Source organism: Anolis carolinensis, chromosome 4 (assembly GCF_035594765.1).
Source record: "Anolis carolinensis isolate JA03-04 chromosome 4, rAnoCar3.1.pri, whole genome shotgun sequence".
In the NCBI taxonomy this organism is placed as follows: Eukaryota; Metazoa; Chordata; class Lepidosauria; order Squamata; family Dactyloidae; genus Anolis; species Anolis carolinensis.
The window spans coordinates 250121125-250147719 of record NC_085844.1 but is presented as its reverse complement, the minus strand read 5'-3'; the positions used below and the strand labels follow the sequence as shown (position 1 = coordinate 250147719).

Sequence of the window (26595 nt, the reverse complement as noted above, 5' to 3'; positions counted from 1 at the left end):
CGAGACAGCCTTGGTCGCCTTAGTCGATGATCTTCGCCGCGAGCTGGACAAGGGGAGTGTGTCCCTGCTGGTTCTGCTGGACTTCTCAGCGGCCTTCGATACTGTCGATCACGGTATCCTTCTGGGGCGCCTTGCCAGGATGGGTCTCGGGGGTACTGCTTTGCAGTGGCTCCGGTCCTTCCTGGAGGGTCGTTCCCAGATGGTGTCATTGGGGACGCCTGCTCGGCCCCACAACTGTTGACTTGTGGGGTCCCGCAGGGTTCAATACTGTCCCCCATGTTGTTCAACATCTACATGAAGCCGCTGGGAGAGATCATCCGGAGTTTCGGGGTGCGGTGTCATCTGTACGCAGATGATGTCCAGCTCTGTCACTCTTTCCCACCTGTCACTAAGGAGGCTGAACCGGTGTCTGGCCGCTGTGTCAGACTGGATGAGGGCGAACAAATTGAAACTGAATCCAGACAAGACAGAGGTCCTCCTGGTCAGTCGTAAGGCCAAACAGGGAATAGGGTTACAGCCTGTGTTGGATGGGGTCGCATTCCCCCTGAAGGTTCAGATTCGCAGTCTGGGTGTTCTCCTGGACTCATTGCTGAGCCTGGAGCCTCAGGTCTCAGCGGTGGCCAGGGGAGCATTTGCACAACTGAAACTTGTGCGCCAGCTGTGCCCATTCCTTGGGAGGTCTGACTTGGCCACGGTGGTCCACGCTCTGGTTACATCCCGTTTGGACTACTGCAACGCCCTTTACGTGGGGTTGCCTTTGAAGACGGCCCGGAAGCTCCAACTAGTACAACGGGCGGCAGCCAGATTAATAACTGGGGAGGCATACAGGGAAAGCACTACTCCCTTGTTAAGCCAGCTCCACTGGCTGCCAATCAGCTACCGAGCCCAATTCAAAGTGCTGGTCTTGACCTAAAAAAAGGTAAAGGTTTCCCCTGACGTTAAGTCCAGTCATGTCTGACTCTGGGGGTTGGTGCTCATCTCCATTTCTAAGCCAAAGAGCCAGCGTTGTCCATAGACACCTCCAAGGTCATGTGGCCATAGGCATGACTGCGTGGAGCGCCGTTACCTTCCCGCCGGAGTGGTACCTATTGATCTACTCACATTGGCATGTTTTCGAACTGTTAGGTTGGCAGAAGGTCTTGACCTACAAAGCCCTAAACGGTTCTGGCCCATCTTGCCTGTCTGAATGTATCTCCTCCTATGAGCCTTCTAGAACTCTTAGATCATCTGGGGAGGCCCTGCTCTCGGTCCCACCAGCCTCGCAGGCACGGCTGGTGGGAATGAGAGACAGGGCCTTCTCGGTGGTGGCTCCTCGGCTGTGGAATGCCCTCCCCAGCAACATTTGGCAGATTCCAACTGTCCTGGTCTTCAGAAAAGCCTTAAAGACATGGATGTGCACACAAGCATTTAATGAATGAGAACATTGATTTCACATGGTCTGGACTAAGTTTTATGTATGAGGATTTTGGACAAATGGATTTTAACTTGGATATGTTTTAAATTTTGTATAATGTGTTTTTATTCTGTAATGTTATGTTGTTTTTTATATGAACTGTTGTTTAGTGTATTGTTTACAGGCATTGAATTTTTGCCTATTTATTGTAAGCCGACTTGAGTCCCCTCGGGTGAGAAAGGCGGGGTAAAAGTGCTGTAAATAAATAAATAAGAAACAGAGGAATGAGAACCCTCCCCGTCCCAACAACTCACTTTTAGTGTTTTCCTTGCGACATGTCAGACATCTGAAAAGGTGCAACTAACTAAAAATAACTACTATCCCTATATTGTTTTATTCCCTTTGTTTGCCTTCCCCTCACCCCCCACATTCCCTTAGTGTGAAATGTTTTACTTTTATTTGGAAATGCTTAATATAAAAAGAAAAAAGAAATACCAACGCGAATGCCAGATGATAAGAATCCACTGGCTTTTGGAACAGAAGATATTCTAAAAGTATTGCTGAGAACCCAACGGGTGATTCTCCCCAACTTCATCCTGGAAAGAAATGACGAGTAGAGTGCCATCAGCAGGGTTCTGTCCTGGGCCCGGTTCTGTTCAACATCTTTATTCATGACTTCTTAGATGAAGGTTTAGAAGGCATGATCATCACGTTTGCAGACGACACCAAATTGGGAGGGATAGCCAATACTCCAGAAGACAGGAGCAGAATTCAAAACAATCTTAACAGATCGGAGTTGATTGACCAAAACTAACCAAATGAAGTTCAACAGGGACAAATGCAAAATGGTCCACTTAAGCAGAAAAAATAAAATGCACAGATACAGAATGGGGGACGATGCCTGGCTGGACAGCAGGACGTGTGAAAAAGATATTGGAATTCTCGTAGGAAACAAGTTAAACATGAGCCAGCAATGTCATGCAGCAACTTAAAAAGGCCAATGGGGTTTTGGCCTGCATAAATAGGAATGTAATGGCTTCTTGGCAGATTGGGGTTGAATTGGGTGGCCCACGAGGTCTCTTCGAACTCTAGGATTCTATTCTTCTATATTGTAGATGGAATTCCTTTATATGTTAAGAGAATATGTATGACAGTTCCCTTCGTCTTCACACCTTGGTGATACAATAGACTCCTGTATAGATTTAATTTACTAACAAAACTCCGTAACCAACATATCATTTTAACTGTCTCCTATCTTCCTTTTTCCCCCTTTGTCATGAAAATGTGAAAATGTAAAGATTTAAAAAAAAAAGAATTGTGGGAGTCCAAAACACTTGTTTGCCCATGCCTGAGGGTATATACACCAGTAAAATTATACAACTACAAAGAAAGGGGGGAAGAGTCTTTATTGTCGTAATAATTATTATTTTACATATAATAAATCCAATCGATTTTTGTAACACTTCTTCAGGAGCACTTTTACATTCCTAGACAAGAGAGAGAGGGGATTACAGAGACAAGCTGCCACTTCGATGGACAGAAAGAACTATGGACGTTTTTATTACGTATGTACAGACCAAAAGACAGTGCAGGCAAGTTCAGGTGTGTTCAAAGAGCCAAGCAGCCTCATTGCAGGCTGGGCAGATTTAGCAGCCTTGAGAGATGAGCCACAAAGTTATGGCACAGGCATCGGGAAACTTCAGCCTTCCCTCCATGTGTTTTAGACTTCAACTCCCACAATTCCTAACAACCAGTAGGCTGTTAGCAATTGTTAAAGTCCAAAACACCTGGAGGGAGGGCCAAAGTTGGCCCATGCCTGTTATAGCACAAAGGTTTCTGAAAACCCACAGAAACTGGCCAGGATCATACAAGCTCAGGATTGCAGCTCTCCTGTTAGCTTTTCCTCTAGTTTGCCTGCAGGATTGTTTACCACTGAAATAACGTTTTGAGACGTTGGGCTTCTTTTTGAAACCTAAACTAACATAGTCAATTACTATAGGCAGGGAACAGACATGTTTTTAAACAGTGATTGTTCTGAATATTAGTGACCACATCCTTGTTAGGGGATTGATAAGAATATCTTTCTGCATATTTCTATCTGTCTTCACAGCTGTCACAGAGGGACGTATTCCGTGACATTTTAAACACAGCATTCCTCAGTTTCATGCTTCAACTGCTCTGCATTAAGTATCATACAACATCTGGCTCTGAGCCTCCAAAGCATCTTTCACTGAGCAGAGCTTGGGAAAGAGGATGAAGATCCAATTATACAGGTCAAGGCAAGCAGATTGGGAGTAAACTCTTGCAGGACGGCCCACTGTACATATCCTTTCCTAAGCCTTAAAAGGCCTCTCTGATACTCCAGTCCTCATCGAGCGTAGGCGAGCCTGATGCATCAACTTATCAAGGCAAGTCTGTAAGTGTGTGAGCTTAGTTTGCTCCTTCACAAAGCCCTCGAATTATATTTGCTCCCACTTCTCTTCCATCTCCCCACTGAGAGATTTCTCCAGGTTTACGGAAGCAAGCAAGCCATCGATCTGCCTTTTCTGTTCACACTAAAATGCAGCCATCAACCCACTTGTCAGGATTAAGTATTTTACCACAGAAGCCCAATGGGATAACAGAATTCACGGATGCACAGATGTACCTTTGCCTACCTTAACGCCTTTGGATTCCCAACAATTACCTCAATACATAAGACACACAATCCTTTTTTCTCTTTGCTAACAAAGGAAAGGGGATTAAACACCAGAGGGAATTAAACAGGACTGAGGTGGATAGGAATAGCAAGGTATTTTATACTGTGAGAACCAATGAAAAATGCAATTTCTCCAAAAGAGAAGAAGGAAAATAATGCCGGGTTCATCTAGGCAACGAAACAGCAATGACCAATGAGTCTTTCCTTGTTTGGAGGCATACCTGCTCCTTCCATGCCACACAAATTGGTATTTTTAAAGGCAGCAACCAGTCCTGTTCCAGAGTTCAAAGCAACAGGGCCTGTCTGAGCGGCTCCTGGCTTCCCGAGGCACCCTGCCAGCAAGATGCCTTTTGGGTTGTCCTTAAGTCAAGGGAGTGTTGCAAACCATGGACTCTGTTCACTCTGGAGAAAGCTGCCCAGAGAATATGTAACAAGGACACACAGCAGAGGCCAAGTGCACGAAATAGTGTTTTCAAAATCAGATACGCTCTCATTTACTCATACACACTTACTCGGCAAGGCGTGGGAAGAGGAGAGTTGTTAAAACATTCAGAGAGGAAGCCAGTGGGGGGAAATTGTATTCACAGTACAACAGTCAACATCAACCCGCTCCCCGCAAAAAATATTAACAACTCAATTCTCAATATACAACCATTTGAAACTTACAACAGAACTGCAAAATGGTACACAGGGAACATTTCCTTCAGCCTTTTGGCTCTGCTCAGCTTAGCAGCATCTCACCTTCCTTACAGTGCTGAGCAGCCTGCTTTACTCAAGAGAGCAGCTCTGAAACGGGGAAGGCTTGGAGTGTTTCTAAAGCAGGACCCTGCTACAAACAAGAACTGGCCCAATCCTTTCCCCTTCAGGCTCTGCTCAAATCCAAACCCCCTCTCTTTCCTACCAAGGGGAATTAATGGCTCAAAAGATCTTCACGCTTAGGACGGGATGAGAAGAAGAGGCAACTCTGGTCTCAAACCACTCTGTGTTTCCAAAATAACATTCTATGGCTAGAATGTTATAACTCTTTCATGTCGATCTTTTTTCTCCCCAAGGGAAAACAAAACTCAGAGTCACTGACATTAATAGGCAATGAAGCCATATCTTCAAGAATATATTCTGAAGTAGAAGCGCCAGGTGGGTCAGTCACATTAGAAGTAGGGAGGCGAGCAGAGGAAGAACGTGAACATGGAGCTGGCGACTGGAAGACAGGCTTACTGTTGGTCCAGTGGCCCCTTCTTGGTCCCGGCTGAGGTCGCTCTGAGTCCCATCTGCCACAACTCTTACCATTCCTTGTAAACAGATAAAGAATCCATTAAGTTTCTATTGCTTCTATTCTAGAGGAGGGAAACAGAGCAGTGTTTCCAAGCCCTCCTTTGGTCTGCATTTCTAAAGGAAACATACGTCTAACTAGGGGTGTGATGCATTTCAAACTCATTTCTTTCCCATTTCCTAGGCACCCACACCCCAACCCTCGAAAACATCGGGGACAATAGTACCAGTCTTTTGATGTAAAGTGGGGGATAAGCGGTTATGATCAGCCATGACTGGGTAAATCCTCTTGTCATTTATCAACCACTCTATATAGATTTTGTTTTTTAGTATCAAGAAGTCCCATAGCATCCGTTCTTTAACTCCAGTCTCAGAGAGCAAGCAAGAGTGCTGCAAGAAATGGCAGCAAATGTGGTGAGGGGAATGCCTGCCCTGCCATGGTTCTTGCTGCTTCTAACATATACTAAAGTACCTCATGCATTTCTGATTTCCTAACTACAGTCTCTTTTCCTCGAAGAGGTTGCCAAGGGGGGAAAAAATCCTGTCATGCAGGGCAGAGAAGTCTGTGCTGAACTTGCCCCGCATGGCTCCAATCAGTTCAGTTCCAGAGCAAAGAGGGCCCTGCTTCTGCTCCAAAGGAATCCTTTTGGCAGGTTTGGCCACCGAGTCCTGCTCTGAATGTTCTTAACTTGCCTCAGGTTTCAAAAGGCAAAAGGTTTAGCCAGGCCTCAAGAAGAAAATGCTGGTGTTACTTGGGGACCAGCCCACGGGACTGCGGGTAGAACTGGGAGCCCGAGGTGCTCGAGGAAGCGCCCCCAGATTTTCTTCCAGTTTTCGGCCTGAAATAAAAGGAGGAAAAAAGAGAAGACTGTGTGATTCCATCTCGCTCCATGTGAAAGCAACACTTTTTGTAAACATTGGGAGGAGATTTTTAGGGGAAGCCCCAAAATGAAGAATGCAAGCAATGTTTACAGACCAACATTTATCACAGCAGAGGAAAGTAGGCCTGCATGGTTCAAGAGCCACACTAGTTCTACTTCTTCTCTTCATTATCATTATTATTCAACTTAAATCTCTGTGTCTGAGATGCAAAATAGTTCACAATAATTGAAAAACAATACAATTTAAAATATTCAGCAAAAATATTAAAATAAAATTAAATACGCATATTGGTTAAAATAACTTAAAACAGGTGCAATATTTACAGCACCCTCCTGGCTCACTCTTACCATTTAGCCTCCAGAGACCCAAACAAACACCAAAATTTAAAAATTAAGTTGAAAACTCCCTTGCAAACTATTGCTTGTGATAGACAACTCTGGAACATCTTTTGCCCACTTCTTGGTCAGTTTTAAGCTCAGTTTTAAGACCAGGGTTCAGCAAAATTACTCTCGAACACAAACATAATTTGTAGGTGGCGTGCAGTTTTGTTTTTGTTTTTTTAAATGGGTTATTTAAAGGATGCTGGTGGCATACTAAATTAATACACTTCACTGAATTCTGTAGTGTAGCACAGTCTATTTCAACATCTTCCTATTCTACACTTAGTATTCCCCAAGAAAGGTAACCATCACATGATTTAGAGACTGCGTTGCTGTGAGTTTTCTGGGCTGTCTAGCCATGTTCCAGACGCATTCTCTCCTGATGTTTCATCCGCATCTATGGCAGGCATCCTCAAAGTTTGTGAGGTCTGTTGGAAACTAGGCAAGTGGGGTTTATATACCTGTTAAATGTTCAGGGTGGGAGAAAGAACTCTTGCCTGTTTGAGGCAAGTGTGAATGTTGCAACTGGCCAGCTTTTCTCCCACCCTGGACATTCCACAGGCAGGAAATAGCCAGGCTTTGAAGCTGCCAAGCTATTCAATGCTAATCAAGCTGGCCAATTGCAACAGTCACACTTGCCTCAGGCAGACAAGAGTTCTTTCTCCCACCCTGGATCTTCCACAGATATATAAACCCCACTTGCCTAGTTTCCAACAGACCTCACAACCTCTGAGTATGCCTGCCATAGATGCGGGTGAAAGGTGAGGAGAGAATGCTTCTGGAACATGGCCATACAGCTCAGAAAACTCACAGCAATGCAGTGATTCTAGCCATGAAAGCCTTCAACAACACACATTTAGAGACTGTTTGCTATACCTTTTAATAAAAAATAATCAGGTTCACTGCTGAACCTGAAGAAGATAATGCAGGCAATTGAGTTTCTCTCCAATGACTGCTTTCAGAGAAAAAGGGAATTGTGCTAAGCCTACCCTATTTTCTCTGTACTAAAAGATATTGGAAAACACTACATCAAAGAATCAGAGTTGGAAGAGACCTCCCAGCCATCCAGTCCAACCTCTTTCTGCCAAGAAGCAGGAAAATCACATTCAAAGCACCCCTGACAGATGGCAATCCAGCCCCTACTCATTCTAAGTGGCCCATAGCATCTATCCTTCAGGGTTTGGACTTCCCAAATGATACATCATCTCTTTCCGAAGAATAATCAGAGCTCACCTGGATTTTGACTTCTTGTTTGATGTGCTCTCAAAAGAGGAAGCATCCACTTGAATCTCATCTTCATCCTGCAGCGCAGCTTCGAGGGCTGCCTGAACTTTGGGAGCGATGGCTGGCCCTTCGTAGTCTCGGGTGGTCCGGCTTGGCATGTCCATTTCCAACAGGACAATGTTTTCTGCCTAAGAAATCAAAACCCCAACAGTTTGGGAAAAGGTACAAAAAACCCACAGTACGCTGCTTTATTACGTGTTCACAATGTCCCAAGTATGTGGTATGTGAAACATAATCCCAGTTCTAAGGAATTTCGACTCAGTAATTCAAGGCTGTAAGGCAGGAATGGGAAACTTGGGTCCTCCGGGAATTTTTGGACTTCAACTCCCACAATTCCTAACAGCCGGTGGGAGTTGAAATCAAAACAGTTGGAGGGCCAAAGTTTGTCCACACCTGCTGTAAGGGAAGACAGGGAAGAGAAATGCAGGAGTTGCAGAGAAAACCAATGGCACAAGTAAATGACGTTATTAAGAACCTAAATTGAACTATGACAGAAGCAGCCATCAAAACAAGTATAATCCTGCTCTGTAAAAAACACCCAATCCTCAGTCAAGTGTGGATTCTTTTCCCACAAGGGGTCATGATTTTTTGTAGATCCTCAAAAAGAAATATCAAAAGTAACCTAACATTATGAGCTTGGGCTCACCCTGTACCGGGCCTCTGGGCGGACCATCATGGACATCCGAGCATGTTGACTCAAGGGTCTCTTGTATCCTACTGCAGACACCGGCCTCTTCATCATCTGCTGATTCCTAGTAAAAGAAAAACAATCCACTTCAAGCCCGCTGAATCTCATTTGCATCCTATTTACAATACAACAATGAAAATGAGAGGGCATCTACATCTATTTACAATACCACCAAGGAGAATGAGAGATCATCTACATATTATTGTGAGCAATGCTTGTATGAATGCAAGGTGTGTTCTCCAACCAACCATTCAGACTCAAGCAGTAGATAAATGTAGCCCGGAAGGCCACTGGGAAAAGCACAAATGCAACATGTATCAGTCATCTTTATCTTTCCTCCAAGGAGCTCAAGGTAGAATATGGAGCCATTGGGTGGGTTTCCACGCCTTGGGCAAATCATATGCTCTCAGCCTCAAAGGAAGCAGGAAAGCAAACTCAATCGTGTAGCCCAGGTGGATTATGGGAAATGCCCAGGAATCTGGGCAAGTGTGCTGCTGTTTGATGATGTTTGATAATACCCTAAGAGATATGGACTAGTCAAAAAGGTGCTTCTTTGGTAGCAGTACATTATTTCTTAGGTAGCCATAATGGTTGATATCTTGACTGATGAGAGAAATGTTGGGATCACACTCATTGCAGTGTCATGCTGCCTGAAACCCAGAGCAGGAGGTAGAACATACTTGTGCCAGTAAGGTAGGCATGGACAAACTTGGGCCCTCCAGGTGTTTTGGACTTCATCCTCCACCGTTTTACCAGCCTACCAGCTATACGATTGAGTTTGTGCTCCAGGCTTGTACCCTGTTATACATGCCTAGTAATGAGGCATTCTGATAGCTCAGACTGATGATAAGGAGAATTTCCTCCTGAACAAATCAAGACGGCAGCCCTTCCCGTAGGGTGGAATGAATGGAGGTTTGGCTTCGACTGCATAGCCTCAACTATAATTGCATTAGGAGTCAACCATAATTGAATTAGGAGTCCCTTCAGGGAGATAGAGAGGTCTACAAATAAAGGTGCTGGTGATGATGATGATGCAGTAGCATGTTGAGAGAGGGTGTTGTAGACCAGTCACCAGATGGTTTTACTGATGATTTAGAGAGGATTGTGAGCTTTCCTGTGGCACAAAGTGATGGTTCTCTCTGTGAGAAAACTGACTCAGAAAGTGCAGGGCCTCAAGGGCATTCAGGGAAGTCAGAAGTAGCAACAGCAGATAAGGAATCAAGGGAAGAGATGAAAGATAAGGGGGGTTTCCGCTGGGAACCCGCTTGTAGCTACGGAGATCACCAAATGTCTTTGTTTACAAATGAGAACCAAAAATAGATTGCATCGTTTAGAGAGATTACGTGGAAAAGTTGAGAAAGAAATTCACGGAAAAGGAATGTTTTCACGAGTGTCTATTAAGTAACAAGTTGTTTAGCTGAAGGTCAGTTCAGGCAATGCTGCATTAGAGTTAGAAGCTAAGCCTGAGTTCTCTTGTTCCTGATTCAAGTCAAACTTTGATTTGGGGATTTAATATATCCTGGAAGTTTTCTATGTTCCTAATTGTGGACTTATGCTGTATCTGTGATTCCAGGAACAGCCAGGAATCACAGAGTACTTTATGAGACATTTGGCTTATTGTTTGATTCTCACCTTTGCTAAACCTTTTTGGATTATGTATCTTCCTTTTGTATTCCTGATTTTACATACATACATACATACATACATACATACATACACACAATAAACTGTTTGCTTATATTCCTGGACTCTTGTGTGGTGCTGTGATCATAGGTGTTTTCAGGCCTGGAGTGCAATGGAGGGACTGAGTCTAATACAGTGTTTGGGACTGAGGCTGAAGTTCCTTTGGTGATATAGAATAACGAGGTGATGCGGATGGAGATCAGCACCAATATGTTTTCTCAGATTCGTGGTTGGAGTATGGAGTTTCACTTGATGGTATATTCAAGGTGCTTCCATCCATGGGGGTTCATATATTTAACAACGTGATGGTAAGCTTATCAATACAAGTATTAATACACCACAGTATTTCTGACATAAATTTCTGTGAGTGCAGTGATGTCCTCACACAACTGAAACCAGAGGTCCAGGCAGTCATTGTCCTGTCTCATACACACTGAGCAACAGAGAGGGTAGAAGGGCAGAGCATAAAAAGAAAGGGAGGAACAAACAGGTCACCATTTGAGAAACGTGGGGATACATTTGGACTTAATATCCTGCTTATTTACCCACAGCCTTTAAGAATGGGTTGGACAGATAAAAAATCTACATACCCAAAGTCTACCTCTTTCCCCAAATCCTACAATTAAAGCCAAAAGGACAACTCACTCCAAACGTGTGATTGGGTGTAGTTTCCATTGGTCTTCTTCCTCATCAAAGAAAGATCTGTTCATGGTCTTGTTTTTCTCTTCCAAGGGAATAAAATTTTCAATGATCAGGTGTCTGAAGGACAACGAAGAGAAAGATAAAAGTATAGGAAAGGTCATGGGAATAAACCCTTACATTAGCTGTCAAGGCACACCCTCCATCCAAGATGGTCATCCTGCTGCATTATTTATTTATTTTGCTTGTTGAATTTCTATGGCACCTTTATCCTGGAGTGGAACTTCAAAAACAATTTAAACCCTTTACAATAAATTCCTTTGAAAAATTAAAAGATAAACTTTTAATTTAATGGCATAAAACATTTTAAAAGACACGGAGGGTTATAAAGAATAAATAACCCTACAAAAGCTATTCTGCCTACTCTGCAGCCAGTGAGCTCTGCAGCCCATTCCCAGCCCTGGGCTTCCACAGGGGACCTACTTTAGCTTCAGTTCCCGCGTGAGCTCATTCTGGGTCTGCTCCAATTCTTGCCGTTCTTTGATGTGCTCTTCTTGAAGGTCGTGGATTTCCGCCTTCACGGCCTGCAGCTTAGAAAATAGCTGAGGAAGAAAGGGCAGAGTTAGCGGATGCGGCACAAAAAGCCCAGACCTTGCCAGGCTGGCAGCTGATGCTCAGGACGAGCGAAGCAACCTTTGCCAAGCATCAGCTGAGCAAGGACTCACTACCTTCCCTGCAGGAGGAAAATAGAGTGGTAGTGAGCATGACAGCTCTGGCTGATGCACAATGGAATTGCTTTGAATGCTTCTGCTAAACAACAGCGAAAGTGTTGTGACTCAGCTGGAGCCTCAGAGTGACTGATGGGGATTATGGGATTCAGGTTCAAGATGATGGGATTCAGCTTCAAGATAACTCTGATGGGAATTATGGGATTCAGGTTCAGAGTGTTCCTGTTGTGGAAGATGAGGAGCAGGGAGGCTTTCCCACAGCAGGGACTGGTGTTGATGATACTGAAGACGATACTGAAGCTAGTCAGGTGCAAAGAAGGGAGGACAGCTCAAGAAGGGAGGACAGCTCCCAGCCTGATAGCATACAGACAGATGCTAATGCTAATGAGCTGTCTGGCCTTGACGAAACGGCATCTTTGGATCGAGCTGGCCGATGTTGGAGTGTTAGAATAGCAAACAAGAGAGAGGTCAGAGGCCAAAGAAATGCGTTCATGCTATGCAAAGGGTATTAAAAGAGTGTGCTGAGAGAGAAACCTTTGTCAAAGCAACTTCTCATTTGAGTCAAGAGGCAAGCTCTTGCTTTCTGGGATTATCTTGCAGCCTTTGTGTATTCATGTTCATGGGACTTTGTCATGCATTAATGGAACCTTGTTTTATGCCTAACGTTTTCTTGGATTATTCTATATAGTCTTGTTTTGCAACAATCTTTTGGAATTTAACTTTTGCTTTTTAAGAACTATTTATTTCCTATTTCCTAATAAACTACAAAAGACTTCAACCTGTGTACAGCTTGGTGTATTTAGCAAGGTGAAGCTATCCTGAGGTGTGATACAAAGAAATCTGCTGCATTTCTTTTTGTGACTCCCAAACATGAAAGAGATCCACTAAAAGGATCTCCCAGCACACAACCCCCCCCCCCCCCCCATATCTGTTAGTTTAAAATACTTTTCAGCTGAAGAAACAGTTTGATTAATTCAGTTAGGCTAAACCAGGCATGGGCAAACTTCAGCCCTCTTTCCAGGTGTTTTGGACTTCAACTCCCACAATTCCTAACAGCTGGTAGGCTGTTAGGAATTGTGGGAGTTGAAGTCCAAAACACCTGGAGGGAGGGCCAAAGTCTGCCCATGCCTGGGCTAACTGATACTGTTTTGACAAACAAAAAGGGGATACCTAAAAATATTCTTAACAAGTGATTATTTCCGGTCATCCAAAATGGCCTCCACAAAGGGGCACTGAGTCCGCTGGAGCTCAAAATGCTTTGAATCAACCCTCTGGACTCTGAAGCACAGGTGCCATCCATGGCAAACATTCTCCTGTGTTAGTTCCTTTGAAAGAAAAGGGGACATGACTGCAATACTTAAATATTTGGAAAGATATGATATTAAGAAGGGGGCGAGTTTTTTTTCTACAACTTCAGAGACTAAGGCAAAGTCTTACTCAAATTACAGGAAGAGAGATTCCACTGAGGAAGAACTTCCTGGTGGTAAGAGCTGTTGGATAGTGGCATCTGCTGCTGCCTGGGAGTGCGATGGAATCTCTTTCTCTGGAAGTTTTGAAACAGAGACTAGATGGCTATTCATTGGGATGGCTTGGATTGTGTATTTCTTTCTGGAAGAATGGGGTTGGGTGCAGGATGTGGGTGGCCTGCATGTCCTGGGGGGTCTCTTCCAATGGATTCTGTGAAGCCCCATCTACACTGTGTCCTCAGTCTATGCCTTTCCCCAAGTCACGGTATCTTACAGACACTGAAACTTTCAGAGGAGATTTGCCATTGCCTTCCTCTGAGGCTGAGAAAGTGTGACTTGCCCAGATCCGCCCAGTGGCTTTCTATGAAGAATTGGGGATCAGACTGTGGTCACTCTAGAGTCCTGCACTCAAACCATTTCGTCAGACTGGCTCTCTTTAGTTTGCTCACTCATAATAAATTACACAATGCACTGTAGCGTAGGGGAATGTTATACACAGAAAGGGACTCTCTCCTGTGAACTTTTGTGTGACCAAAATGCAACAACATGCATGCATTCCTAGGTCATTGCCTTCTATAAGGTCTCCCCTGTTCCATATTGCAGGCAGCAGAGGCTTTGTTTTAGTGACATCTCACATCTTTCTCCACTTGCAGTGTGATGACTAATCTTTGTGCATTAGTTGTCTGATGATTAAGCTTTGAGCATTGTGTCTCCCTACCTGGCAGAAGCTTGGATAGCCCTGTGGTCTCTTCCAGTTTTCTGGTTCTAGGATTCTATGTGTAATCACATCATCTAACTAGTTGCTATTCATGTCAAAGAGAACTTCCTGCAGGAGCACCCCCCTCCCCCGCCTGCTTATGCTTCTATTTGTGTTACTTTCATAACCAGGAAATGTAAACCAGCTCTTGATTCCAATTATACTAATGCCACCCATCTTTAGGGAGCCCACTCACCTTTTTCAGCTTTTTAGTTTTAATGTCCACCTCCTGCTGCAGGGAGCTGTAGGTCTCTTTTAGTTCCAGCGTCTCTTCATCTCGGCTTTCCATCTGCTGTTGAATTTCTCGTTCCCGTCGTTTCTGCAGGGAATCACAAAAAACGCTGCAAAAACCCCAACCATCAAAGCCCTAAAATCACCTTTGACTGAAATTCATTGCTGGGCTACATTTCAAGACTTGAATGGTAAGGAGAACATTCACCATTCACAAAAGATATTTCACATTTCCATATAACTGTACACAATAACGTACACTTTTTAATAAATGCATTAAAAGACTCAGTTCTTAGTAAAGGATTTTCTTATAAAGGATAAGAAGAATTATCCACTGGATGTCTCCTTAGAAATTATAATGGATAAAATGGGATTGCTGGCAATCAACTGAACTACAGTATTTGAATATTTTTAATCTGTTTTTATGGATTTAAACTGAATTTTTTAATACCTCTTATATTTAACTCTGTTTTAACATTTGTATATTTGTATATTTCAAATTGTACTGAAATGCTTCTAATGTAAGCTGTTTGAGTCTCCTTGGTGGAGAGAAAGAGCAGGATATAAATAAACATAAACATAATGAACAACAGTTTCACCTTACTATTTCCCTCATCTAGAAAATCAGAACTCTGAATATTAAAAGAGAGAGGTCTTTCCCTATACAACACAATTGGCCAGAGAGATCTGAAATAAAAAACAGAGAAACAAAGAAGTTGGGATATAGCATTCAATTGAACAGTTATCCCCATTTTTGGAGTATAGTCAGCCCTCCACATTCACTGGGGTTAGAGGCACAGGATGCCTGCAAAAATGAAAAAAATACAAACAAAAATGCTTTAACCTGAGAGAACATCTCTTAGGGAATCTTTAAGTCCTGCAACACAACACTATGGCCAACGTCTGCCAGATGTTGACCACAGAATTGCATTGCACAATCTTAGAGATTCCTAGAGAGATGTTCCCTACAGGAATCCCTAGGTCTCTATGGCCAGCTTCCACTGGACTTAGAGATAACTAGGCAGAACATTCTAATCAAACAGCCAGTAGGCTGTTAGGAATTGTGAGAGTTGAAGTCCAAAACACCTGGAAGGCTGAAGCTGGCCCATGCTTGCTCTAAAAGCAATGCCTTGACAAGAAAGGCACTCTTCTGCCTCCATCTCACCTGCTCAGCAATCTCTTGCCGCTTCTGCTCCAAGATCTTCTGCTGCTCATTGGTATGATCGACAATATTTTTCCCTCCAACGAGAAGTTTGCTTTCCATCGCCTGAAAAACAGAAAGGTGTTTGAGGGATCTTTGTAACTAAAACCAGTTTCATTCCCTCAGAGCTCTTATTTTCCTCCAAAAGCATTCATTTTCTCATATAGTTTGTCAATGACCACCACTTCATCCTGATCAGAAGCTTCTATTCTGGCTTAAAGTGATTCTCTAAACCAGAGTTTCTCGAACTGTGCTCCTCCAGATGTTTTGGACTTCAGCTCCCACAATTCCTAACAGCTGATAAGCTGGCTGGGATTTCTGGGAGTCCAAAACACGTAGAGAAACAGAGTTTGAGACACACTGCTCTAAACTCTCAAGTAGAACATTTTTCCAGCCATGCCATGCCATCAAAAGTCTACTAGGGACTGAACTGTGAACTGTGTACCTTACAAAGGTTTGTAATAATTCTATGATTTTTTAATTCAGCTGCTACTGAGCCATAGCCTTTCTTCAGACATATTTCATTCATTTTATACCGTGTCCAAAATTTATAAACTAATCCTTCATTCCAATTTCAGGACACTGTATCAAATGGGTATAAGAAAAATAGCATAAAAGAAAGTGTATGCATTACTCAGTGGTTTTCTCATAGTTAAAAAGAACATTATTCTTAAAAAGTAATTATACATCTGAATGCCCCACGAGGAAAAATACTATTCTTGTTTTAAGAAGTAACTTTTTCGCAAATTAACTTTATGTCAGTCACACATTTACTTACTGTATATAAATCTTATGGTGACAAGCAACTGGTTTGTGGTACAAACTCACTTCATGGGTGCCTTAATATCCACAACTGTATAAGAGAGACAGTGCAGATTTGCACAGAATCATTTGACTTTCCTCCTCTACCATATGGTGAGACCACACTCCTGTAACTATAACAGTATCTAAAAAGTATAGTGACGTGGCAAACAGCATAAAGTCATCTGAGTAATGTAATGTAGTCCTACCTTTGTTATTAAAAAAGCAAACCATGTTCAAATAACTTGTTCTTTAAAACTCATTGTTTCAAAACTCTGCATCTAAGGGCTTGGATGAGGTTAAAAGCCGCCTACACTCCTTTCTTAAAATTCAGACAATTCTATTAATACTCTAAATTGAAAATCAGACTGCACCATTCCCTGTTTTGTCCTATAGAGCAAGCAACTTCAAATTACGGCTCTTCAGCTGTTTGGGCCTCCAAGTCCTAGAAGCCTTAGCCAGCTTGTTCAATGATCAGGAATTCTGGGATTTGAAGGGCCAAACAGCTGGAGGGATGCAGTTTGAAAATGCTATCTAAAATTGCTCCAAACAGGAACCTCCTTTGTCCTTCACTTAAAGCTCAGATTGATATTTCTAGCTCTGCTGAGAGGCTGCTAGATAAAAATAATGTGGATCATACTATGAAACTCTAACACAACATGATAAAACACCCACACTTCAAAGTCTTTAGAGCTGTGGCAAACTTTGGCCTACTGACAAACTTTGGCCTACCGGCTGTTAGGAACTGTAGAAGTTGAAGTCCAAAACATCTAGAGGGATGAAGTTTGCCCATGCCTATGTTAGATGCTGTCTTCAAAACACTTGGGAGAATACCAAAACAACTAAAGCTAGAAAGAATTTGGGGGATTCCCTCTACATGCCCTGGACTTTCTAACTTTTAACTCTCTCCTGTGCTCCTGCCCCAGTTTCGTTGCAGCGAGAGAGCTCCTACCTTGATTTTGGCCCCCAGTTTCTCAGCAGCTTCTTTCTCATGTCTCAGGTCTTCCATCTTCTTCTCTTTCTCCTTCAGCAGCCTCATCTTCTCCTCGGCGACAAGGCTGTGGTCCTCGAGGATGGCCTTCTTCTCCACCTCCAGCTTCTCCTGCTGCTTTCTCCAATAATCGTCTTTGTCGGCCTCCTCTTCCTCCCCATCTTCTCCCTCCTCCTCCTCGTCATCCTCCTCCTCCCCACCGACTCCTCCGTCCCTCCTCCGGTCTTTTTTCTTCCTCTTGCCGACAGACCGCCTCTCCAGTTGAGCCTTGAGCCGCGCAATTTCCTCCTGGAACTCCCGCAGCAGCGCATCCTTGGGGTCTTCATTCACTCTTGGTTTGTTCTTGATGTTTTTGGCACGGTTGGCGTACCGTAAGGTGGTGAGGGTCTCGTCCACATTATACGAGGCGGGGCCAATGTTAGCCACCATCACCGTCTTGGCGTTGCCACCCAAGGAGTCCTGTAGGAGCCGGGTCAGCTTTGAGTCCCGATAGGGAATGTGAGTGCTTTTGCCATCTACGAGAGCGGAGATGACGTTGCCCAGAGCAGAGAGGGAGAGGTTGATCTTGGTTGCTTCTTTCAACCGCTCACCTTGGGCCCCGGTTTTAGACTGGCGCTCGCTGCCCGCAAGGTCCACCAGGTTAAGCTTCCCGACACGTATGTGGTTCTCCCCATCAAGCCCAACCTCACTACATTCAATAGTGATGACGAAAATGGCGTGGGAGCGGGAGCTGTGCTCGTTCATGTTGGTGGCCCCTACCGAACGGTTCTGGTTCCCCACATTCATAACGTGCTCTATTTCCTTCACGCTCTTTGTGACGAAAGACGACAAATCTTTGACATACACTCCCGTGTCTGGCCTCTCCTTCAGCTCCAGCCTCTTGGACTGATCTTTTGACAGCAAGTCCCTGATTTCTTCTTGGTAGATCTCCAAATAGGAAGCTCTTACCAAATACTGCTGGTTCTGAGACCGAGAGATGTGCGTGAAGATGTGGTCGAAGGAATTGGGGATGACTCCCCGCTTCTCAGTGTCGCCTCGCACTCCTTCCATCGTGTAGGTTTTCCCCGTTCCAGTTTGCCCATAGGCAAAAATGGTGCCATTGAAGCCCTGTAGCACCGAGTCCACCAGCGGCCGAAAGGTTTCGTCATAGAGTTCAAACTGCTTGGAATTCCAGTCATAGACTGCATCAAAGGTGAACATCTTTGGCAGCTCATGGGATGTTCCCCTGGGGTTCTTCACCGATACCTGCCCCAATTTGACATTCACCTCCACCATCTGCTCATAGGAAGCGGCTTTCTCCTTGCTGTTCATTGGCCGGCATCGCACCACCACCCGGACCGACTCCGAGCACTTTAGCTTTGACATGACTGCAGCTGGGCACTAGGGCAAGCCCAACCTACAGCGGAACCAGGAAGGCCAAGGTTTCTTCCAAATCTAGAAAGAAAGAAACAAAATACTTGAACACTAAGGCAGCAAAAAGAGTTTTGTGGTTAGATCTGGACAAGTTATAAGCTCAATTTTTATATAAATTAAATATTTTTAAACTGTTTCATGGATTTATAAGCAGAATAAATGGCTAACCTTCCAACCTGTACTGAGAGAATAGCAAGAAAACAGAACTCATAGCACTGTGAACCAGAAAAACAGAGAGATATAGAGACAGAGAAAGATTACGGAAAAATGTAATGGAAAAGTGTTGTCTGGTTAGAACTAAAAACCATTAGACAGAGAGTGAGAGGTCTGTAGATAAGCTTTTATGTTTGTTAGTCTTATTTTAGTCTATATGTTTTATGTGTACATTTGTGTATTGGTTCTATTTTCTGTGTTTATAAGTTCTTTGAGCTGTCATTTATAGTAGATTTTTTTGTACTGTAGTAGTATCAGTTAGAAGAGACCAGCAGGTCTTTTAAATATATAACTTGATATATTGTCGAATTCTATAGTTTGATAATTTGTTTGCTCATTTTGTTATATTTGTACTATTTTTTCTTTCAATAAAAAGTTGTAAGAAATTTTAAAATCTCTCAAAATTCTGCAGTGTAAGGTGACTGTCTCATTGTGGCATTACTGTTCTGTAGTGCTGGGATGGCATGCTTCTGCAAGGCAAGAGGCCATGTTGATGATAGCAGTGCTGCTGGGAGGGTCTCCCATATTAGACAGGCTTTTTTCCCCCTGAGGAAACAGATTAAATGAGCCAAAGCAGCAGAAGGGCAGTGAGAGACTGGCAGAGGATCTCTCAGAGACAAGGGCATCATCATTATTAATACTTCTCATTACCGCACAGAAGGCAGCATGGCAAGTAAGTTACCACACCTCCTTGAGTTACTTACTGTCAGATGCAACTACAATAAAATACAGCAACATACAAGACAGATTTTTATCTATGTCAAAAAAGGGGGTGGGTGTTCTTCTCTGATCATTACTATGTGACATGCCTTTTGACTTTTATACATATACATTTACTGTTCCTTTTCCCACAGGTTTTCATTTAAAAAATTAGATCAATCACAAAACTTTACTTGCTTCAGAAGACACACCTACGCAAATACTTGCTCACACCTGCCAGTAATCTATTCACACCTTCCTGAAAGAAATCTAACAATTCAAGAAGGATGTGGACAAGCTAGGACGTGTCCTAAGAAGAATGATCTAAATGGTCAAAGTTCTGGAAATTAAGCCATATGAGAAGGGGACAAGGCAGCTGGGGATGTTTAGCTTGGAGAAAAGAAGTGTAAGAATATGGTACACAAGGTACATGTCTAAATATTTGAAAAGAGGTCACATTGAGGACAAGAGGGAAGCTTGTTTTCTGCTGCTCCTGAGATTGGGACACAATGGATTCAAATTGCAGGAAAAGAGATTCCACCTAAACATTAGGGAGAACTTCATGACAATAAGAGTGGGCAGTGAGTTGAATCTGTAATATGCTGCTGCCTGGGAGTCCAGCGGAGGCTCCATCTTTGGAAGCTTTTAAACAGAGTCTGGATAGACATCTGTCAAGAGTGTTTTGATTGTGCTTGTCCTGCCTGGCAGAATGAGATTGAACTGGCTGACCCTTGGGGTCCCTTCCAACTCTATGATTCTATGATTCTAACTATGTTAAGCCATCTGGTGGACTGAGATTGCAGTACACAAGGTGTGTCTGAATATATAAATTCTTAAACAAAGGGTATGACAGCACACACCTTGACCTAGACGACAAGACTCCTCCTAAACAACAGGAAAAACTCCCTGACAGAAAAGGCTGTTCCAACAGTGGAACTGACTGCTTTGGTTGATGGTGGATTTTCCCTCTTTGAAGGCCTTTAAACAAAGGTATGCCAGGCATCTTCGGGCGGTGCTTTAGTTGTGCATTCCTTTATGGCAGAAACCTGGACTAAATGGCTTTTAGGATTTTTCCCACAATTAATATTATTTATTATTTTTATTATTAGAGCCATAGAGTTGGAAGAGGCCACATGGGCCATCTAGTCCAACCCCCTGCCATGCAATCAAAGCACCCCGATAGATGGCCATCCAGCCCATTTATTATTTGCTATTTATCCTGACTTTCCCCTCATATAAGGACCCAAAATACCTTACAATAAATGTAAAATTATGGTAATTAAAGCGATGTGAATACATTAAAATATAAATATAAGAATTAAAAATAATTAAACAATGTTTCTTTTAATGTTATTAACATAACCATCACAGAAGCATAACTCTATGCTTCTGCAATTCTATTTATGTTATAAACTTGCCGCACAGTGACAATCACAGCAAAGAATGTTAATTTCTGCTCAGAATAAGAAGAATAGCCAGACACAGCTAAGCACACCATCCCTTGTAGGTGTTGTTATTTACACTTTTGGACAGCTTATTATTAAGCTTATTAGTTTTGCTAATAATTAATTTACTTGAGGCAGGCATGGAAATCATACGGTCCTCTGGGTGTTGTTGGAAACAACTTTCATCAGCCATAGCTATCAGGGCCAATAGCGATGAACATTGGGAAGTGCAGTCCAACATCGTATGGAGGGCCACATGTTTGCTACCTCTAGCCTAAGGCAATGTGCAAAATGTCTAAGTCTGAACAAGCAGGGAGTTATTTGTACACAAAGAGAGACCCATGTCAGAGATAATGGATTGAGCAATACCCTCCAGATATTGGTGAGTGTGATGACTCATGGGCCTTGTAGTCCTGCTCATGACATTGTAATGCCTGATGAGGAAGAAAACTTGGGTTTTTTACCTTCCCAGTCAGAACTGGAATCTTCTCAGCCAGATCTTTCCCAGGCAGATCTGGGAACCTTGCACCTGCAAGAAAGTTGTGTCCCAGAAGTATGTCAAACAAACCCTGAGCCTACATCTCCCGTGTTCTCTCGCCATGAGTTTTGTAAACAACAGAGGGGTTTGGAAGCAGCTTCGCGCAGGAGTGCGAGGATAGCAGCTAAGAATGTACCCAATTAAGTCTGCTTTTCGTGAGAATCTTTAAGGAGTCAGACATCTGGTCTCAGAGTTTAGCTTTCGTTTCTGGTTCCCAGAGAACTGCTTCGGCGGGAAAGTTAGACTCTATATAGGTGTTTTACCCGCGTAGTAACTTCGCGGAGTCAATTCGTCAGCCTCCGGAGCGAGTTGTGTCTGGACAGCGCGCTCCGATTCAAGCCTCGTTCCTGCTCAAGCCTTGCCTTGTTTCCAGCCTCCGCTCCTGTTTCCCAGCCTTTGTTTACCAACGGATCTTGCCTTGTTTCCCAGGACTAACCCTTGCCTTGTTTCACGGATTTTACCAAGTTATTCCACGGACCTTGTTCTTGTTCCTCGTTACCTTGTTCCACGTTTCAAGCCTTGTTTCAAGTATCAAGTTATTTCCTAGCCTTGCTCAAGTTCATGGACTAAAGGACCTTGTCATCTCCCCTCACTTTGCTTGGCAAAGTGAGTGTTTCGGTTATTGGATTACAACTTTGGACCTTAATATTTCATATTGGACATTGTTTCTTTGGACTAATTTTGACCTTTCCTGAAAGGTCTGCTTCTGGACTAACTTTTACATTTGTTTTTACTAACTTTATATATTTCCTTAATAAAGATATTAGATAGAATCTGGCCTCTGCGTATGGTTATTGGTGCTCTGTAGCCTGGGTCGTGACAGTTTGACTCCGCCACCCTAAGCACCAATTAACCTCAGCCAGAATGTCTACCGGAACCGTACCTGGGCCGAGCGGCCAGCCGATTACCTACACCATCGACAAGGATGAGGTGGACCGAATCCGTGATAAGCTCAATGCACAGGATGGGGAAATAAAGGGTTTGAAGGAACGCGGAATCCGTCTTCCGGCCATGGCGTTGCCAACCAAGTTTACTGGAGAAGCTTCTAAGGTTCATGTTTTCCGTCGCCAATGCCAAGCTTATCTAGAGGCCCGTGATGCCGAGTTTCCCCAGGAAGACATCAAGGTGGCGTGGATTTACAGTCTCCTAGACGGGCCAGCGGCTAACTGGGCGACGGCTCTGTTCGACCAAGCCTCCCCACATCTAAGGTCAGCGCAACATTTCTTGGACCACCTTAAGGCGACCTGGGGAATCGAGGACAATTTGGAGGCCGCCGGGCACAAACTCCGCCGCCTCTTCCAAGGAGACAGACCCATGTCTCAGTACATAGCCGAGTTCCGAGTGCTGGCCCACAACACCGGCTGGAACGATGTTGCCCTCAGAGGACAATTTCGGGAGGGTCTCAACATTGAAATGCTGGAGGAAATCTCCAAGGTGGATCCTCCCCAAACGCTGGAAGCACTCATCGATCAATGTTTACGGGCTGAAGTCATGATTGCCAACAGAAAACAGTGGGTCCGAGGCCAGAGCGGTAGAGCTGGGGCAAAACCCTCTGCTCCCGCCAGCGTTCTGCCGCGTCCAGTGTGGAGACCCCCACCACCATCCCCATACCCCAGAGGGAGCGAGGAGGTGCCGATGCAGTTGGGCAATGTGCGTCCCAGATTAGATGCCGCCGAGAAGGCCCGCCGCCAACGCCTAAATCTCTGCTGGTATTGCGGGAATGGGGGCCACTTCGCCAGAGAGTGCCCAGCCAAAGGGAAGCCCGCCGCCCGTCTTGCGGCGGCGTCCTCCACGGAGACGAAGGCGTCTGAGGCGGCTGGCACACAGCCGGCGGGGGAAGCCAACGACCGGGCGTAGAGAGGCTCGCCAACCCGGTCAAGAAACCCGTTCAAGAGCCGCCAACCGGGGTCCTGTTCCTTCTAGTGGTCACCTTATGGTCAGCAAAAAGGGGACCCGTCATGATCCACGCCATGATAGACTCAGGAGCTACCAACAATTTCATTGATAGAGAGTATGCCGACTCTCTGGGATTACAATATCATGACTTCAAGAATGCCCGTGTGGTGCAAGCCATTGATGGTCGCCCTCTCAAGACGGGCCCCGTAAGCCAGTGGTCGGAACCCACCAGGATGTGGATAAGGGAACATATGGAAGAGATTTCCTTCTTTGTTACTGAGGTTCCCCATTTCCCTGTGATTTTGGGGATTCCATGGCTGACACTTCACGACCCAAGCATCTCCTGGTCCAACAGAGAACTGCAGTTTGCTTCAAAGTACTGCCAAAATCATTGCCTCGTAGCCAAGGTCTGCCATGCCACAGACACCGAGCCCATTATCACCTTGCCAAAGAAGTACTCCGAGTATTGGGATGTATTCAATGAAAAAGAAGCCGAAAGGTTACCCCCACATAGACCTTATGACTGTGCCATTGACTTGGTGGAGGGGGCCCCGATCCCGCGAGGGCATCTCTACTCCCTGACTGAACCAGAGCAAGAAGCTCTCAGGGAATTCATAGAGACAAACCTTCGCAAGGGATTCATCAGACCCTCTCAATCCCCAGCCGCCTCCCCAGTGATGTTTGTGAAGAAGAAGTCAGGGGAATTACGCTTGGTGGTGGACTACAGAGCATTGAATAATATCACCAAGCGGAACAGCTACCCCCTGCCCTTAATCTCGGATCTACTAGACCGACTTCGAGGAGCCAAGGTTTACACCAAGCTGGATCTTCGGGGAGCTTACAACTTAGTTCGCATCAGAGAAGGGGACGAGTGGAAGACCGCCTTCCAGACTAAATTCGGATTATTCGAGTCCCGAGTTATGAATTATGGATTATGCGGAGCTCCCGCAACGTTCCAGCATTTTGTCAATGACATTTTCCAGGACTATCTAGATAGGTTCTTGATAATCTACCTGGACGATTTTTTGGTGTTTTCTAGATCACAATCAGAACATGAGAACCACGTCAAAATGGTGTTACAACGATTGCGGGATCATGGACTTTATGCCAAGCTGGAAAAATGCGCTTTTGATCTACAAGAGGTAGATTTCCTTGGATACCGTATCTCGCCTCTAGGGCTCTCCATGGATCCAGCCAAGGTTTCCGCAGTATTGGAATGGCGGGCGCCAACTAACAAGAAGGAGGTGCAGCGATTCTTGGGGTTCGCGAACTACTACCGCAAGTTCATTCCAGATTTTGCCCGCTGGTCTGACCCAATCACTAGCTGCATCCGTGGAAAACGGCCCTTCCGCTGGACTGATCAAGCAGAGAAAGGGTTCCAGCAACTAAAGAAATTGTTCACATCCCAGCCAATCCTTCAGCATCCAGATCCTGAAACCCTTTTTGTGGTGCAAGCGGACGCCTCTGATGTGGCAATTGGGGCTGTGCTCCTACAACCGGTGGGAGATCACCTTCATCCTTGTGCTTATTATTCTCGTCAACTAACCGCACCAGAGAGGAACTATACCATTTGGGAAAAAGAACTATTAGCCATAAAGGCAGCTTTTGAAACTTGGAGACATTGGCTAGAAGGGGCCAAATTTCCCATTGAAGTCCACACTGATCATCGGAATCTAGAACATCTAAGAACTGCCCGCAAGCTAAATCAAAGGCAGCAACGTTGGGCTTTATTCTTTGAACGTTTCAACTTCCAGATTCATTATGTGACCCCAGCCCAAACCAAGCAAGCAGACGCCCTGTCACGTAAACCGGAATACGCTGCAGGACGCAAGGAGACCTTTGAATCCCAACTACTACAACCCGAGAACTTTGCCACGCTCACAGTGGGGAACACCAAATCCACTCCCATTGATTCAACTCCCCCTAATCCAGGGCCCATCTGTGCTCAAGAAATCAGGGCTAGTCAGCAAGCAGATGCCTGGGCGCAGGACCAACTTCGTCAAGGTCTGCACTTTCCCTTTTCGCTTAAAGATGGACTGCTTTGCTATAGAAATCATGTTTATATCCCACCCGGACCGGGCAGGGAAAAAGTACTTCGTCTGTGTCATGACTGCAAACCAGCAGGGCATTTCGGACTATTTAAAACCATGCATTTGATCCTAAGAGATTTCTGGTGGCCCAAGATCCGCAAGGATGTGGAAAAATATGTTAACACCTGCCCAGTATGCCAGCGCTCCAAGATAAGAAGGGAGAAGCCCTCAGGGCTTCTACACCCCCTTCCTAACCCATCTCGCCCATGGGAAATAATTTCTGCGGATTTTATCACTGACTTACCACCTTCCTGTGGATTCACCACGATCCTAGTGGTGGTGGACCTTTTCACCAAGTTAGCCCATTTCATTCCCTGTGAAGGTCTTCCCACGGCCCAAGAGACTGCAGATTTATTCCTCCAACATGTTTTCAGACTACATGGATTGCCCAAGAGTTTGGTCACAGACCGTGGATCCCAATTCACCTCTCGTTTCTGGAAGGCACTACAAAAACTATTGGGCATAGACTCTCGTTTATCTTCAGCTCATCACCCCCAAACGGATGGGCAAACGGAGCGCACCAATGCCACTTTGGAACAGTACCTTCGCTGTTATGTAAACTACCAACAGGACAATTGGGCTTCTCTGTTACCACTGTCGGAATTTGCCTACAACAATGGAGTCCAGGCTTCTACAAAAGAAACGCCGTTCTTTGCAAACTACGGCTTCCATCCACGTTTCTTTCCCCCTGTCATTGAAACTTCAGAAGTTCCCGCAGCAGAAGATTGGCTGCAGGAACTCACAGCGGTGCAACAACTTTTGCTCCAGCAACTGGAACAAGCCAAGGAGGACTATAAACGTCACGCGGACAAACATCGCCAGCCGGGCCCCGAAATCAAGGTAGGAGATCGGGTTTTTCTGTCCACTCGCTTTTTGCCCTCCCACCGCCCTTGCCGGAAGTTAGATGCCCGTTTCATTGGCCCCTATCCAGTGGTGGCGCAATTAAACCCCGTGACTTTCAAACTCCAACTTCCACGTTCAATGCGCATTCACCCAGTGTTTCACCGCTCCCTGCTCCTTCCGGCGGATGGTGTGCGGCCAGATGTAGACCGGCCGGCCCCCGTCCCTATTTTGGTGGATGGGGAGGACGAGTTCGAGGTTCAGGACATTTTAGATTCTCGCTTTCACCGCCGCCGCCTGCAATATCTCATTGACTGGGTGGGTTTTGGCCCTGAGGAACGCTCTTGGGAAGACGCCTCCACAGTCCATG

General features: G+C 44.7%; 1 protein-coding gene across 1 annotated transcript in view; it reads right to left on the bottom strand.

Moving 5' to 3' along the window:
* Positions 1-2780: 2780 nt before the first annotated feature.
* kif3b (kinesin family member 3B) overlaps positions 2781-26595 on the bottom strand; it is a 43609-nt gene continuing 19794 nt past the window's right edge. Inside the window, exons 2-9 of the mRNA XM_003227610.4 lie at positions 17053-18525; positions 15264-15365; positions 14064-14186; positions 11400-11518; positions 10923-11036; positions 8553-8658; positions 7856-8034; positions 2781-6199 (exon numbers count right to left, since the gene is read on the bottom strand). Of these exons, the coding sequence (XP_003227658.1) occupies positions 6109-6199; positions 7856-8034; positions 8553-8658; positions 10923-11036; positions 11400-11518; positions 14064-14186; positions 15264-15365; positions 17053-18456 (2238 nt within the window). The 5' untranslated portion in view covers positions 18457-18525 and the 3' untranslated portion in view covers positions 2781-6108. The remainder of the gene's footprint in view (positions 6200-7855; positions 8035-8552; positions 8659-10922; positions 11037-11399; positions 11519-14063; positions 14187-15263; positions 15366-17052; positions 18526-26595) is intronic.